The sequence below is a fragment of the Neodiprion virginianus genome, chromosome 5, assembly GCF_021901495.1.
Source record: "Neodiprion virginianus isolate iyNeoVirg1 chromosome 5, iyNeoVirg1.1, whole genome shotgun sequence".
NCBI lineage: Eukaryota > Metazoa > Arthropoda > Insecta > Hymenoptera > Diprionidae > Neodiprion > Neodiprion virginianus.
This window is the reverse complement of record NC_060881.1, coordinates 7,007,910-7,025,307: the sequence shown is the minus strand read 5'-3', so window position 1 is coordinate 7,025,307 and position 17,398 is coordinate 7,007,910. Positions and strand designations below refer to the sequence as shown.

At 33.0% G+C, this 17,398-nt stretch overlaps 3 protein-coding genes across 11 annotated transcripts; 2 read left to right on the top strand and 1 right to left on the bottom strand.

Annotated features, from left to right (window-relative positions):
• Positions 1 to 80: 80 nt before the first annotated feature.
• Positions 81 to 1,624, top strand: LOC124305695 (protein C10). Of its 2 annotated transcripts, XM_046765354.1 has the most exons (4): positions 81 to 205; positions 413 to 587; positions 747 to 923; positions 1,026 to 1,624. In XM_046765354.1, exons 2-4 carry the CDS (start codon positions 548 to 550, stop codon positions 1,157 to 1,159), a joined length of 351 nt encoding a protein of 116 aa, XP_046621310.1. In that variant the 5' UTR covers positions 81 to 205; positions 413 to 547; the 3' UTR covers positions 1,160 to 1,624. The 2 variants fall into 2 exon arrangements, with proteins under 2 accessions (XP_046621310.1, XP_046621311.1); XM_046765355.1 differs by lacking the exon at positions 81 to 205 and having other exon boundaries at positions 254 to 587; positions 747 to 928; positions 1,026 to 1,163.
• A 3,093-nt stretch (positions 1,625 to 4,717) lies between these two features.
• Positions 4,718 to 15,557, bottom strand: LOC124305690 (epsin-2). Of its 7 annotated transcripts, none has more exons than XM_046765344.1 (14): positions 15,419 to 15,557; positions 12,369 to 12,420; positions 10,256 to 10,348; positions 9,859 to 10,117; positions 9,526 to 9,725; positions 9,393 to 9,438; positions 9,115 to 9,277; positions 8,834 to 8,963; positions 8,706 to 8,738; positions 8,348 to 8,432; positions 8,222 to 8,230; positions 7,533 to 7,925; positions 7,262 to 7,444; positions 4,718 to 6,408 (listed from the first exon to the last, which is right to left on the bottom strand). In XM_046765344.1, exons 3-14 carry the CDS (start codon positions 10,346 to 10,348, stop codon positions 6,290 to 6,292), a joined length of 1,713 nt encoding a protein of 570 aa, XP_046621300.1. In that variant the 5' UTR covers positions 12,369 to 12,420; positions 15,419 to 15,557; the 3' UTR covers positions 4,718 to 6,289. The 7 variants fall into 7 exon arrangements, with proteins under 7 accessions (XP_046621300.1, XP_046621299.1, XP_046621293.1 ...); XM_046765343.1 differs by lacking the exons at positions 12,369 to 12,420; positions 15,419 to 15,557 and adding exons at positions 6,895 to 6,915; positions 10,880 to 11,279; XM_046765337.1 differs by lacking the exons at positions 12,369 to 12,420; positions 15,419 to 15,557 and adding an exon at positions 10,880 to 11,263.
• Positions 15,509 to 17,157, top strand: LOC124305694 (oxidized purine nucleoside triphosphate hydrolase-like). Of its 2 annotated transcripts, none has more exons than XM_046765352.1 (4): positions 15,509 to 15,637; positions 15,874 to 16,056; positions 16,382 to 16,527; positions 16,870 to 17,157. In XM_046765352.1, exons 2-4 carry the CDS (start codon positions 15,905 to 15,907, stop codon positions 17,046 to 17,048), a joined length of 477 nt encoding a protein of 158 aa, XP_046621308.1. In that variant the 5' UTR covers positions 15,509 to 15,637; positions 15,874 to 15,904; the 3' UTR covers positions 17,049 to 17,157. The 2 variants fall into 2 exon arrangements, with proteins under 2 accessions (XP_046621308.1, XP_046621307.1); XM_046765351.1 differs by having other exon boundaries at positions 15,532 to 15,637; positions 15,900 to 16,056.
• Positions 17,158 to 17,398: the final 241 nt, after the last annotated feature.

Genomic DNA, 17,398 nt, shown 5'->3' with positions numbered 1-17,398 from the left:
TGATAGTAAGCGTGGGAGAAACTGGCAACACAAATGCCTGTGTCAGCAATCTCGATCCGGCGCCCAGTTCAAATATAATGTCTTGTTATTATCATAAAGTTAATAAAAGTTTTCTTACCTTCATACCTATAATTCTCTTGAATTTCATGTGTCAACAAAAACAGGCCTGTTACTGGAATAGATAACCAGATAAATACCTACAACGGTAACTCGATCGAAACTATTTCATTGGCTAATCATTTTAATGCGATGAGTCATAACGGAGCGGCATCTCTGTGAAACCGCTGAAATATTTTTTCGACTTTGCCAATTTTTGTACACGATTTCATCAACAATATACCGCCATAAAATTTAATCGAAACAAAGAATATAGTGCGTACTTATAATGAAGTAATGTAATTTACTTTTTTAGAGTTGGCAGTTTGAAATTTGGCGCCTCATCGACGACCAAGTTACTGTCAATCCCATTATCCAAGCCCGGTGACCAGAGAACTCACCTTTCAATAATTCCTTTAACAACGTACAAATTGGTTATAAATAATTCTATATGGCATCGCTTACACAGTTTACCTCTGAAACAGCAAAAGGTATTAATTTTTATACAATGTAATGTAATACACATTGGGTCGAACATATAACCTATGAAATATGTAAAATAGCCAAATTTTAGTTCTCAGAAACAAGTAGAAATTATCGAATATTTAGTCATGAAAATTTGTGAATCCTAATTTCTTTACGTTATTTAGCTGCTTTAACAGATATTCTTGCGGCGTTGAATTCACCAGACAATGTACAAAAAATAACCGAAGCTAAAGAAAATTCTGGGAACGAAATGCTGAAGATGATGCAGTTTGTTTTTCCAATTGTCACGCAAATTCAAATGGATGTTATTAAAAATTACGGTTTCCCCGAAGGAAGAGAAGGTCAGGTATAAGTACCTCTTACCCTACGCAGTCCGAACCAATCAAAGAAACATATTAATTTTGAAGTGTTTCGTTCAGTAATAAGCTCAGCTTTTGTTACAGGTACCGTACAATTTGCGCAATTCATTAGGACCCTCGAACGCGATGATCCTGAGATTGCGCAGCTTCATGGTCAAGTTCGTGCATATTTTTTACCACCTGTAACTATAAGTTCGTCAACAGAGGCATCGCTTTAAAATTATCTTTCATATTTTTAAATGCCAAAAGTATTCGCTGATAAAATTCAGAGGAAGGTATTTGGTATTCGCAATTATTAATCAAATTATATTATAGATACATATTAACTAGGAACGGATTATAATTATAGAACTATTTATAATATACATGTATAAAGCATTTATTAACTTTAAGGCAAGTTCTTGTGGGATCCCCTATTCATATTGTTAAGTATAAATTATTACATTTTCTTTTTCACAAATGTAGAATTGTATTGTATCGTACAAGTATAACTTAATAAATTACTTTTCATCAGATTTATAATTGTTTCCGGTTGAAGAACCTGATAAAGAAAATATTGTTCATTTCTAAAATGGAATCCGCAAACTTATCTCTACATTTTTTTAAGTCTGAGTAACTTCACTGAATATTTTAATTTATACTAGACGAAACATTTTTACAACATCAATTCGACGACTATCAATTTGGATGAAAAAATATACATAAGCTATCTGTTCAAGTCTGTTTTTGTTTAATTATATTTAGAATCATTCCTACAAGCGATCTGAAGTTATGTTATTGATAGACTCCAAATAAACTTAACTTTACTTACAGAAAATACAAACAAGCGTCTGTGAATCCGACATTGCTAATAATTAAATGATTAATTCCAATCAAATCACGAGAGAAAATCTATTTTCGACCGTTACACAGTTCACTGGGTGTTATAAAAGTATTTCAAAACGGTTTTATCAAAACAGTACATTCATAAATGACGCGCCGCTTACTAAATTAAAGTTAAATTAGATTGTAACGCACAGAATACCCTTAGCTATCTGTACATACAAAAATCCAAATATACACTTAAACAACATAGTAGTGGTTAGCTTTAGGAATTGGTAAACCGTGATTAATTTACTTTATTGCATTTTCAACCAATGATTCGTAGTTTTTTTTTTTTTTTTCATTATTCAGAATCGTCCGTTTAGTCTTCGAATCTACAATGAACGTTGGGCAGTATGATGAAACACCTTCCACTGTATGATTTGCATATTCGGACGTATAGTAAACACTGTGTTCGTATTTAAATTTATGATATATTTTTAGTGAATTAAACTTCATCGGTAGTTCATATTTGATGTAAACATCAAATATGAAACACTACAATTATTATTTGCATTTTTACACTCAAATCTTTACCTATACAGGTTGAATTGCTGCAAGCTCCAATGATAGATTGAGCCCAGTTGAATTACTGCTTTACAGTAAACCAGATGAGTGATCAAACGAATCATATTGAAGCAATGAACTGACATAGGAATAAGATTTCGAAGGCATAGTATAAGAACCTCGTTTTCGTTACTGAACATTTTGATTCTCTTACTTTACTGATATTAAACTATCAAAATCTTACTTCGATAACGACATTGACGTTGCTCCAATGTGGTTTGCCTGATCACTTGTTTGATTGACAGCCCCTATTGACCAAGTAAGCTTCTCATGTTCTCGGCATTTAAAGTACCTCAATGAAATGAACATTTTAGGAGAGAGCTTGATGTAAGACGGTTAAAATAAATGTGTTCTACTTTTTTTAATTTGCCATCAAACAATTTGCACCGAACATCCCAAAACCAAAAATTAATCGGATTATTTTTCTGGTTCTGTGTAAGAATATTCAGTCCAAAACACGGAAAAATGTAAGGGATGTGCTATTTTTGAAAAATTTGCATCTTGTACAATTTTTTGAATCCAGATGTGAATATATCTCGTCCTAATGGTTCAAGCACTTCCAACGATCGCTTGACTGAAATCTTTGATACGACTCTTTAGTGACAAGATGAAACAAAGCGTAGAGCTCTTCTTTGAGAGTACGTCAATATTGTTTTTTCACCTGACTAATATCAAATCACCTTGAATAATAATAAACTCAGAGCAATGATAAGAAGTAATAGAAAAATTATATAGCTAGGAAAACAAAAGTAAAATTAAAAACTTAACGCGATTTTTTTCGTTTATTTAATGGTAATGGTAGTGATAGTGATAATATTAATATTAATAATCATAATAATAATAAATATAATAATAGTTATACTCATATAATATAGTCTACTAAAATATTTTATAGGTAATATTCAAATTTCATTTCCAATATCCATTTTCATTAATAATTCCATCGCACTGCACTTTGATCATCAACCCAAACAAGCTAATGAAAATATGCTTCTCTTATCCACATAAAAATGAATTCACACAGTGAAAATGTACATTGACATTTAAATCAATCTTCTTGAAACACTTCCCATACCTTACAGTACATGTACCAATATCTTATATTGCACGTTGAATTTGAAAATTTTATTGATCAGGATACATATAATGAAACCTTGGCACAGCTACATTTTTGATTCGTAATTGATTGGTCGTCCATTTCTTTATATTCCCTAAATAGTTGACAGTGCTACGGAACTACTAAATTAACTGGAATTTTTGTAGCACAAGTGATTTAATCTGCAATTTTACTAAATTATACGAGGATTAGCGTTGTTAGAGAAAAAATTGGTAATAGGCGAATGCATTTTATCGTAATGGTATCTCATAGAAAACTATTCAAATTCGCATCAAAAAATTTTCGATACGCTCATTTGCAATGCGTCCGATGCTTAGATTATATAAATACTTTCACACCCGTCTTTCCTTCAACGACAGCTTCATTTTTATGTGAACAACAATTTTCATCACTAGCAAAACTCACCAATAAAATGTACAATCGTATAATTATTATTATTTAGTTAATCTTAAATATAAAATAGCAACCAAAACAGATTATTATACCTGCACCAATTGATTGATCGAGTAGTAGTATTAAGCTCACCCAATTTCAAAGATTACAGGTGAACGATATACATGTAGTTTACAATGTGTAGATTTGAGAATTCAAATCTGGAGACTGGTATTTCAAGGGTTATCTTTGTATTCAATTTTATGAAATATACAAGCGATGTTTTTGTAAAAGATTCTAACAAAAAAGTATTCTGTTATAAATAAAGCGTAGAACAAATTTAAATTCAATTTAAATTCAAAGCGTAGAACAAATTTAAATTCAATTCGTATAGGTATAATACACATTTTCAATTATTAAATGCAAAATAACACATATCCTGGTCACTTCACATTAAAAACATTCAACACAATAAATACTGTTCAAGTTTCATGCGTTTTAAAGAATATAACCAAAAAATGATACACCATCTATAGTTCACAGACATCGATTCTTTTGCAAAAACACCGATTCTACAAAGCAAAATGACAATGCATTAAATCATATTTTACCTTAAATAATTATACAAACAAGGTTTTGAGAGATTAACACGCAATAACATATTTACAGTTTTCATTCTTTTTTTCCTACATGTCGAGGTAAAATTGTGAATCTCATAAATGAGAAATAAATTAGTTAGATTTACTTTGTATTGTATTGTTTTCCTTCATATTATTACTTATATATTTTTAATTTTTTTCGTTATTATTTGTTTTATGTTTGTGAAAGTAGGCCAAGTTCAATAGTAAATCCAAAGATGGACAAATGAATAATCTTCTTTATTCGTTCTTCGATTACAAGGCTACTTACTTTTAGATATGAATTGAATTGTAAAAATTACCGAAGTTCTTAAAGACTACAGTACAATTGACAAATGTGTGTCTAACCGCTGAACTTGGGCTTTCACAAACCGATAAAATTTTGTCAGGACAGGACAGATTATATGACCCTATTATGTTAGTTCAGTTGGATATTTTTACATACCACACTTTGCAATATATTCTCCTAAACATTTTTCTCATTCAATTAATAAATCCTTATGAACAAATTGCAAAGAAGTAGGTAAATACTCATTTTATTCCCAAAAAAGCAAATGCATATATGTATATATATAGGTGTATATTTGACGGATGAATGACAAAAAATTTGTCGAAGCCCTAAATAAGGATCACCCTAATATGTGTATATGTATGTATGGATGTGTGTGTGTGTGTATATATGTATATAAATAAATATATATACACACACACGTACTTATGCATAAACCTCAGACTGTTTGTAAAATAAATATTTCAGTTCAATTCTACAACCCGTTACTACATTAAATCATTTCGTAACATTATATACCTGGGCTTCCCAATTTATATTTCAAAATTGAAGATAAGTCATTGCTCTGGAGAGTCGATTTTTTTTTTATCTTATATTTGCTAACTTATATCAAGTCATTTGCTAAAAAATTCTTCAGTTTCAAATCTGCATGGTATTAATTACACCCATGTATACCAAACACCAATAGAAAAAAAAGTTACAATTATCATATGCGTAACAATTCTGAGAATGAAGAAAAACAAATGTTCATTATTTTTTCGATCCGTAACAACGGTTCAAACCAGAAGTATTTATAATAAAAAAAATTGATTCTTCAACAGTGATAATTTCACCGAGGTTTGGGATAAAATGAATAACATCGAAAAAAAAAACACCTCCTTCTGAACTACAATTGACACGATGCAGACTTGATCACGTGTATTAAAATATCAATCATCTCTCCCATATCTGTACCATAATATTGTAAAAGCATATAAACTTGGCATTACGTTTTCCAAATTCGTCTCCTTGTTCCACGCCTAAAATGATTCAATAGTGTTATTTTATAAGGTAATCTTCTTATTATAACACTACTCGCTAGATGCAATTGACATCCTTCATTACTACAAAATATTACTGAATTGACGAATATCGCGACTGATTATGAATACTGAATAAAGTTATCAAATGAGTTTATTGAGTATAAATCAAAAACAATCAGTCATGTTATACCAATTCGAACAGTAATACCAGGTTATAATAATAGTAACCTGTCTTTTCACGATCAAATTATGTCAATACATAACAGTATATGATTTGAGAAAATTTGAATAACGTTGCGCCCGAAATTTTATGCTTGACGAAGTAAATTCAGTTCGTTCTGACCTATCATACAATATATAAATCCATACCATACCTCATATTAAAACTTGTCTATAACCAAGCTCCTAATAATATTCTCAACTATTTTTTAGAATACGATGTGTTCGATCATTGGTTCATAATCATTAGATTCTCAGTTGCGCTACGAAAGAAATGGATTTGCTGCAGTGCCTGACCAGGGATCCTGTCGGATTTGATTAATTGTTGGACGAGGTGGTGGTGTCGCTGCAGCAAATGGATTTGCCAAATACGGTACCGTCACTGTAAAATGTATCGAAATTCCGACAATATTACACAAATGTACAAACTTGTTTTAAATTTCTAAAAAAAAAAACTAAACGTTACAAACTAATTAATCAACTCATTGCACTGTATCCATAGGTGCAAAAACATATTGGGTAGCTTACAAATATGGCATATGCCCATTAACAAGCTTGTGGACTTTGAATAAAAATTCCACTTCTAGAACAACAGGATGCTAAGTACGTTAAAGAACAACAACTACTGCGTATGCAATTTGACTATAAGTCAGAGATAAGAAACTGGAAGGAAAATTTTCGTCTCAACACTTGAATCAATAAAGTTATATGTGAAATCGCTTATGTCCGCAAAGTTGTACAAACGAAATTGATTTACATTTAGCGACAGGAATTCAACATTCGTTTTCGAATAATCAACGATTATGTGTAATACAAAACCTTTTCCATGCATCGTTCATCATGCATTAAATTGAACCAATATACTCACAAAGTTACTTCCAATGAAATGCTGTATGACAAGTGTTACATGTAAGTTGATAAAAATAGTATTGCTGACAAGCGTGAAAAACTTATAAAGGAATATAGGTCTCCCCGTGATTTCATATTGTTTATATTTTGTGATATTTAATTTCTGCGTAGTATAGATTTTGAATATTTACATATTTTACTCAAAAATTGATCGTAATTTTTTTTCACCTAAAAGATACGTAATTTTATTCAGAATAATTAAATTTACTTGATTATCATAACTTTTCGACTGGTAGTAAAGATAAAGGTAAGATAGTAAATCAATTTTGTTGCTTTTAAATTGATATCAAAAACCAGCACGTCATTAAAAACAAATTTTTACTAACCTGTAGGTGCCGGAGCAGGTGGTTTAACCGCAGTGGCACTAACAAGGTTGTCCAAATTAACAAGTGCCGAATTTTCGCCAAGGAATGATTGAGGAGTTTTCTTAACAGCTCCCGTACTTGCAGAAAGATTATCACTAAGGCCTCCGAGGTCAAACGGATCTGGCGACATCGCAGTTCCTAGCACTATTAAATTTGTAAAATAAATATACAATATCTGTGAAGTTTTACAAAGAATTTCACAGGATATGTAATTTTTTTTTTAAATGCTCACTGTTATTGTTGACTCCGTTATTAGGTTGCGGACTATTTCTCAGCTTGTCTCTGTTACTGATAACGTCAAATTCATCCAAATCTCCAAGCGGGCCGGCCACAGGGTTTTGTTGGTTTTGAGCACTAAATTCGTTAAATCCGCTTCCACTACCATTGAAACCATTAGTCTGACTGCTAAATCCAATATTTGACGTAGGCAGATTGAAACCGATATTTTGGGGAGACTGAGCTGTAAATCCAATATTCTGAGTAAGGGTAGGATTATTAAAAGACGGTGACGGAGAAGCAAGGGCTGAGCCTTCGGCTCCGGGCGATGGAGCCCATGGATCCGCAGGACGAGGAGCAACTGTTGCTGGTGACACCACTGGAGCTCGCCAAGGATCCACTGCAGCAGCTAAAAATTAAGAAATGTTGTGTGCAATATAAAATAGAGAAGACTAAAATATTAAACAAACACAGTAAGCTGTTAATAGAGGAGATCTCTCAAAATTTTAAACACGTGACGAAATGAAGATATGAAAGGCCATGGATGTAGTGATTCATTAGCGCAATGTCACCATTCAATGTTACTAAGATTTTTCAGTCACGTAAGCAAAGTACCACACGTATATGGATTATGAATCAGTACTTAGTTACATATTATGAAAAAATGGCATGAGGTAATATCAAGAATATCATTTGATTATTTACCTGACGACGCTGTCACCGAAATTTAATTATGATTTAAGACCATGCAAAAAAAAAATCATATACATGTAATAATAGAAATCAGTATTTCAAGTAGGAACGTGGAATTGCTTATCTTAAATTACTTACTCGGTCTTTGTGGAGGAACTGGAGCCCACGGATCCACTGGAGGTGAAGCGCTACTTGTCGGTACACACCATGGATCAGTATGTGGCTAAGAAATTAGAAACACACCTGTATTTAGTTAACATTAAAATTGATTTAAAATTTCCTTTCCATGCACAGAAAAAAATCAGCTACTTGTAGATGAGCTTTACAGAAATAAAACAGATGTTTTTTTTAAATCCTTGATTATTAGAATCCTGTATCTCCTCTTTTACGCAAATTTAGAGACGTGAGCTCGCATAAGAGATCATTTTATCCTTGAATAATTTCTCACAATTAAAATTATAGGGCTGAATGATTGGTCAATCAGCTATCAACATACCTCCATGCGGTAAAAATGAGATATGTCCAATGACTAACGTGCAGCATGCAAATGGTGCAATATTTTTATTGGATGAATGCGACATATTCAATTTACAACTTATTAGTGTCTAATAATTATTTCCTTACCTGAGGTCTCGGTGGAGGTGCTGCTGTAGGAACACCCCAAGGATCAACCTGAGCAGATGAGCCACTTGCCTCTCCTAAGTTTACATCGAGTAAGTCGAGTACGTGACTTTGCTTATCAGACGGAGGTGATCTGAAAGAAAGATTGCAAGCTTTCATCAAACAGTTTTCCCAAGGAAATTACAGAGTCACAGTTTTTTTTAACTACAACCTGTTTTTGCTGATACCTCTTTTCAAATGACTAATAAAATAATTGTGAGCTGATTTCACTCATTTACACTAACTTGAAATCTTGCTGACTCTGACTCAAAGCCAACTGTAATCTGACATCATCACTACGCCGTCTCTGCTCTTCTTGTTCAGCCTCTTCCCGAGACATTGCAAGAGCAAGTTGTAATTGGAGTTCTTCTTCGCCAACGGTTTGTGGTCTCGCCGCTTCCAGCTCAGCTGAATAATTAAAAGAAAAAATTATATTTATTGAAAATGAACAAACTTGATATAATTAAATTCCAATTTTTCAAATTTTCATGAAGCAAAATGATACAGCCAAATTAAAACTTACGTTTGGATGCTGATTCTGAAAGTTGACATGGCTCCCAGTCTTGAAACTGAAATTTTATGAAAGATATAACAACGAAATGAAATAGAAATAATTAATTGTAGATATATACCTAATGATTGATTTCTAAGCTTACATCGCTACTCATCGGAGACATCGTATCTAATCCATCGCTGCCGAAACCACTCAGAGATTGTGCAAATCTTTCCTTTGCTTTCAATGCGCGTGCTCTTTCGTTTCTCAACCGTTCATCGTCTTTCAATAATGCTACTAGCTGTTTAGCTTTCTCCCTTACATTAATTCCTTGATCCTTAGGTCCCTCCATGTATTGAAAATCTGTAAGTAATTAAAGTAATTAATAGTTAAAATGGTCTTAGTTTTTCTATCAGACAGTCAAAGCACATATGAGGTTGTTTATTATTTATCGATTTTTTTTTCTGCTCTGATCCATAATTGAAGAAGAGCTCACCTTTTAGAGTCTGGATAGAAAAGATGTTTTCCCTGCATTGATGAGCCACTTTTTCTGTGCCAGTTTTAATTAAATATTCCAGAAGAACTAATGCTTTGTAAACGTGCCTCCAATTCTTTCCATGATCATTAAGTCGTTTCCAGAGCATTTGCATTATTTCTGTAAATGCTACAACGTTGTAAGTCAGATCAGCTATTTCTGCCATCAGTGTACTGCTAGGACCCCATGGATCATTGCTTGTGGCCTTGCGCACTGCTTTCTGTAAGATATCAAAGCGAAACATCCATTATTACCATGTTTTTCCTTTCAGCATTTCTGAATACGGAATATCATCTAAAATGTGTAGTATCTGATAAGCTTCAAAATAAAAGTATTCAAATAATTGAATTCTGATTACCTGCGCGTCACTATAGTTATGAGCAAGATTTTTGATGTCCCGTCGGATACCTGCCAGGTTTACCTGCATCACATCTTGGCCTTGTCTTCGCATCTAAAATGTTTCGCAAATATTAGCTATGTGTTGTTTTTTTCTTTTTTTTTCTTAAAATATATGATACGTATTTGATAGGTGATAAGAGGTGAGACAAGGTAGGGCTAATTACGGAACAAAAGATACTCAAGTTCTGCGTTTGTTTTGCTTTTATGAAAAATAGAACATAACTTCTGGTCAAACACATATGTTTATGATATTAAATCTTTTAATAAAGAAATTACTCTCCTCGATATAAATACAAGGCCAACTGGTACAGGATGACGATAGTTGCACAATTAAATAATGCTTTTTGTAATATGTAAGACCCATCATTCACAGTGTATTTGACCTTGTTCGAGTACTACATTTGAATAATCAGTAGCATAGCGCTTAGATGTTATCATGGTTGAAATAAAAATTATTCTCGAGTTTCAAAACAACCCAAAACATGACGATGAGACAAATTGGACTGAAGCCATTTGTATTCTCAGAAATTGAAAATGAGGAAAATTTATATTATAATAAATGTGAAAGAAATTATTCACACACTTTTCCTACCATAGGCGAATATTCGAGCTTCCCAGTCTCACGATCAGATCGGTCATGAAAACCCATTCTTCGGGTAGGGATTATGTTATTCATACACGCAATATTCATTATTCAAATTAGTGAAATTCAACGAATGTATAATTTTTTATCAATAAATTACTTAAAACTCTAATGTGTTTCAAATAAAAGAAAGCTGTGCCTCGTAAGAGCAGGTAGACACATGGATGTTCTTCTTTAGAAGTATACTTAGCAACTGAGTGACCCCAAACGTTCTGCCAACGAGTGCGAATAACAGCACTGTTATAACGAGCTGAGTAAATATTGTCAGAGGCACAGCACACTTGATTGTGAATTATTACTCCAATGACGAAATTATCAAATGTTATTCGAATCTCTAGATATCGTGAGTTTGGAGTATGAGAACAGCTTGTATTAATTACTAATTACGAGCAAATATTCACGTTGCAAACAAAATTTCCAGTTCACTGAATATTAATTTCAAATTACGAAATTTGTAAAAGCAGAGCATACTTCTTTTATTTATAGATCCTAAAAATTCATGAGCTTACAGTTCGTTGCGCTGATTTGCTTTTCTCCAAGTGTCTTTAATTTATAACAGAAATATATTGTCAATTCGTGCCAAACATTCAACATTCATATGTACCATGCAAAAGTTTAATAAATTGTCCCTGACCTACTCCTGTTGGCGAAGGTCTTGTTAAGACATAAAGAGACTTACTGACTCACATAACTAACAAATAAAACTAGAATAATTTATTTACAGATCTGATGAAGAAATCTCATATTTCTACATAGAAAAGTCTTTTTGTAAAATTTTTTGTCTGGTTGCGCATACGAACAGTATTTACTCCTCTCTCCTGTTATAATTGTAGAGAGCTGTCAAACTAAATTGACATGGAACACAAGAATATCATGTTATAATACCAACAGAAACTATATAATTCTATGAAATCGTGATGTTAAAAATACCAGGTTTGACTGTCGCTTTATTTCGAAGTCTGAAGCGAAAAATGCAAACACTCAAATAAAATTATAAGAGATAAGAGGTACAAGGTAGGTAAGATGGCAATAGCGTCTGATACTTTCTAATCTGAGGTAATTGTAAAACCATACAAAGAGTAATTTAAGTCAGAAGTATGTGATTTTTAAATAATAAAAATAGTTTTCATAAACAGTCACAATTGAAATTGAATAGTTTATTATTCAATTATACAGCTTTATTACTCAGAGCCTGGTGGCATTTTGCTAATTACGTATTTCGAAAAGTGTATTCAAAGGCAATACATGGAAGAACGAATGGCAGGCGCACGTTTAATTCAGGCTTAAAATATAACTTCATATCAAACGGCCAAAAAGCAGACGGATAATTTGTACAATGTTAACTGAATGCATGAAAATTCTGTGATAAATTTTTGTGTTACTGTCGATTGGGCGAAGATTTAAAAACTATAAATAAAGATTTACTTACTTTGGTAAGTTCTTATTTTCGCGTCTCACTCTTACTAAATGTCCCCGCACAGCTGCAAGTAATTAGAAATTAGTACTGACAATGGTTGATTCACAAGTCTGGATTCTCCTATCACTTATTATCAGAAAGTGTATATTATCAGGTTCAGAGATCTAGATAGACTCCTAAGACAAAGAATTAAAATAAGGTTTAGGAGTAGGTGCCGCAGTAATATAATCACAAAATGTAACATCACTGAGGCAAGTCGAGCATTAGAATCCTTCTTGTGTAACTCCATCGTTGTTTAAAAAAACGACGTACTTCTTTCCATTTATTGATTTGCTTTTATCCTTTGTTGATTGAATGCAATGCTACAATTAATTAGGCGAGTTCAAATATCTTGATTACTTAATCATCTTCGTCGATCTTTAAATACAAGTCTGCATGCTATATTTCTTCATTGATTAAAACGTATAAATAATTGAAGACCTCTACGTCAGTCTGTTGTATTGAAGATTTTTCATCACACTCGATAAACAATGAAAGACTTATCTCATGACGCACTTGGTATACGTACACTCTTGGGCAAAAGTATGACTTTGAATATGGAATTTAGTCTCAACAACGCCGAATATCACTATCGGACAAGTATTGTAATATACCGAGAAGGAACTTCTTCCTTAATTCTCAGAATTGTAATGAAATTTACGTAAGATGCTGTATTGTTATTTTGTTGAATTGTACATTCACACAATTTAGAGTATCATACATGGATTTAGATTTACAGTAGACAGAGGCTAACGAAGAGTTCAACTGACAACGTATCACGATCCACAAATTAAGCTGATGTTGGTCAACGAGTGAGTTACTGTTATTCCAAAGTAGCATAAGCTCTTGAAAGTTACGATTTTAGCATCAAAGACAGTGAAGCAGTTGGTGCAGAAATATTGCAACAGTATGAACTTGAGAGAAGTGGACTACTTTCTGTTAGATAAAATCCTGAGAACCCATACAAGCAAATCTAGTAAATATACTAATAAACATTACGTGAGTGTTCGTGTTAAAGATTTAAAATTGACTATTCAATTTCTACACTGCATCACAGCTCTGTTTGAACTAGAAAAGTACCAGTGAATTCCAAAAATAATGTAAACAGGTCTGTGGAATAATTCAATTGAAGAAAAAAATATATCATTTTAGCATACGAATGCAATCAATTGCTGATTTTTTTTAACATCCAAGGCATAATTGAAGAACATGAAGTGTAAATAAAGAGTTGCGCGTCACTTGTACTGAGGAAAAATACAAGTTTGCTTTGTTCTGCATGCTTTGAATGCCAAATATATTGGTCATTGCTATCACGTGAATAAAAGTAATTTGAAAAAACAAGCGACTCTGGATCTAAGGCCAAAAATAAATGGAATACTATTGTTATTGTTATTTTTCGGTCCAAACACGTCAGTTGAATTCAACTTTACACAGTCTAGCGGTAAAGTCAATTACATAGTCTCAAGTAAGGCTTCTCAAGTAAACGTAATATGGCTGAATGGCCATGGAAATATTGATCTACTTCACGTTCAACTATTTCCCAGTAGACAAAATTCAGCACTTTCAGTTCGTTGATAACATAAGAAAAATTAAATCAGGTTGAAGTTCATAACGTTGCTGTGACGATACATTTGTAGGAAAAATAGTTATTTTATAATTTTAGGATTGCCTGAAATCAAGCAAACTATCGTAACGCCGAATATACTTGTACTTTGGAAATCAAACTAATTCATAGTCATCGTGGAATTGCGAAACTATGATTTCTGTTTCAATATTTCATTACATTGATGTCACTAAATTCAACCTTGTAAGCATAATGTAAAAAAATTAGTTGCGGACATTATCTGACGGTACAGACACACGGCACCTATTATTGTTACATTTTTTACATTTCGTTTTATGTCATTCATTTCGCCGTTCTATGTTGGGATAAAAGCACTATTGATAACAGAGCATTCCAGTTATCTCGGTTGACAGGGCTTAACATAAGCTTGAAAGTAAGCAGTATGTTATGATCTCACAAATTTCACAGAGTGACTCATTTTTCGAAAAACAGTCTCATTTCCATCTTGTTTTCGGGATAGTGTGTTTTATCAAGTAATTAAAAGAAACGTCGCCTAATTGACGATGGTCTGTTGTTGCTTAGTGACATTTGTAGAATTTCCGTCTCAAGATTTTTGTTAGGGCAGCTTCCACCAATGATTCATTATTTCATTGGAACAGTGTGACTAAGGAAGTGGTTTAAAAAAATAACCATCATCATACGTAATTGATGGCAAAAGAAGTGACAAAAGAACGTTTAAAAATAAATAAAGTACGAACTTTACATTAGAGAATATTGGAGGCAACAGCAAATGATGCACGGAATTTAAAGTAATAAATTTTTCAGTATCCGGCGTAAATACGATTGGAAAATAATGTAATAGAAATATTGGGTAAACCGTTGAAGTAATGTTTCGACGAAGGCATGCTCTGAATGATCAGACACTTGTCCTTGTACGAACATTCCTAAACATGTACATACACACACTCCTTGCTCGCACTCACACACACACACACACACACACACACAAAAGTTTTCAACAAATTTCAATGCTGGGTACGTACGCATTAGTGACGTTTACTATCCTTACTAAGTAGTGGTACTACTACTACTAGTACTACTAAAAAAAACGGGATATGTCAGAAACTAGTTTGACGTTTGTAATTTTCTTGGTTATACCCAATGGGGGTGTCAGAGGTAGACTGAACGTTTAGTAATTCGATGATAATCATCGTGGGGTTATATATTATGTTCTGGAAACGTACAGCATGTTTATCAAAATATTTTGGTAGAGACACACGATATTGTATACGCAGGCGAGAGTACGCTCGGCCCAAAATCTATTGGAAAGAGCACCGAGGGAGTGCATTGGACTCACTAGAGAAACATTCTAGGTCCCGTCATAACATTGCGTGTCAAACGGGCGGTGTTGTTACACAGATCGTTGATAATGAACAACTGAATATTCCGCGTTGCTTACCTCGTTAGATACTTAAAATTTTACACAGAACTTAGAATGAAAATGATGAGAAAACAACATAAGAGGTAAATTATCACAAGTTCATTCACAAGCACTCTGACGAATCAGCAACTATGAACCAAGATGGCCGCTCTTTCCGTCTAGCCGTTCCTCCTGTCTACGATAAGTCATCTGTCAACTCTCTTACGCTTGCCACGGACTTTTTACAGCATTCACGAGGTATTACTTAATGGTAATCGGAAAATTACAGTCTAACAGACGCTTTGAATACTCAAGTCGACTGGTTTGATGTCTGATGAGAAAAACGTCGAGTCAGGGACGAATTGTTGAAAATTGCACCAAGCACGTGTCATAACTCGGAGGTTTTGGCGCGTATTTGTCGAGTCCGCTTGTCGGTCACGAGTTCTCGAGCCCCGATAAAATGGTCCATTATTTACGTATCATTTTTTTTTCAGATTAAATCTGCCTTAAACGATTCTAGATCAAATGACCGCTAAGAAAGTCTTTTCCCTTGTTTTCGTGCGAAATGCATCTGAAATATTGCTCGGAATGAAGAAACGCGGTTTCGGACAAGGAAAGTGGAACGGGTTTGGCGGCAAAATTGAACCCGGTGAGACGATACCTGAAGGCGCTGTGCGGTGAGAATTTCCTCTACTTTCTGTTTATTACGTATTTCTGTAATTAAACATGTAGGATGATCTATAATTCAAATTAACAATATGATTTTCGTTCAACAACTTTGTATATTTAACTATAATAGCGTGACAATTAACAATAGTTTATGAGATACAATTCAGTTACAATTAAATGTTAGTCATAAATCAGAATCCCTTCAATTAAATTGAAATAAAATTTTAAGAATAACATGAAAACAATCTTAAGAGATCACTTCTCTTTCTTTACGTTTATCGTGATAACTTAATCGAGAATAATTTAATTTAAAACGCTATTTAATACTCACAGAGAATTGCAAGAGGAGTGCGGATTGATTGCGAAAGAACTGAAGAATGTTGGCCTGCTTGAATTTAAATTCGAAGGGGATCCCACACTTTTGGAAGTGCATGTGTTTGAAACCCACGAATATCACGGAAGTGTAATAGAATCTGAAGGTAATTAAATTTTTACATGTAATGATGTTGATACATTCAAACACATACCAATACAATATGCATAGGTATCACAATTTTGAAGAGTACTGTATTTGCTCTGTTGCTTATTAAAATGTGCACTGAAACTTTTAACTACACAAAAAACGAAACAATTTTCTAGTTTATAGCCTAAGAATCTTTCTTGGTTTATCATTTTCTTTTCCAATATTTCTGACGGAACAATAATCATCTGTGTCTCTTACCCTACTTTAATAAATAAATCTATTTAGTTATTGTTTTTGTTTCCTTTTATTAAGAATATAACATTATACTGTGTTTAATATAAAATATTTAAAAATCTAGAAATGCTACCAAAATGGTACAACTTGAAGAATATCCCTTTCAAGAATATGTGGCTGGACGACGAGCACTGGTTTCCATACATGCTAAGAGGGGAATTCTTTAAAGGACATTTTTTATATCGTGGCGAAGATCTTATCCTAAAATATAATATCCAAGTCCTGGATAAGCTATCAGAATAGCTTACAACCTGAGTCAGTCCACAGTATTTTACACACACTTTAAGAACCTTCAATCCAAGAAGTAGATTTCTATGTACAGCGTAAATGGTACCTAAGCAAATACTAATATTTATCTCATTAATCAATCACCTTATCTTATAAATTCCATATAATTTATAGTTATAAAAAAAGTATTTGCTCAAAACAAAACGGGCCATGCTCATAATCTACAAGTAATACATTAAGATGTGTCTAAATTAAGGAACCAACAATCATGTATGTCAGTTTGTAGCAAGAATGTGCATTTGGTCAGCTTTCTTTTTTAAGACAATTTATTTATTATTATTCTATTTGGTAATGTTCAACTCGCA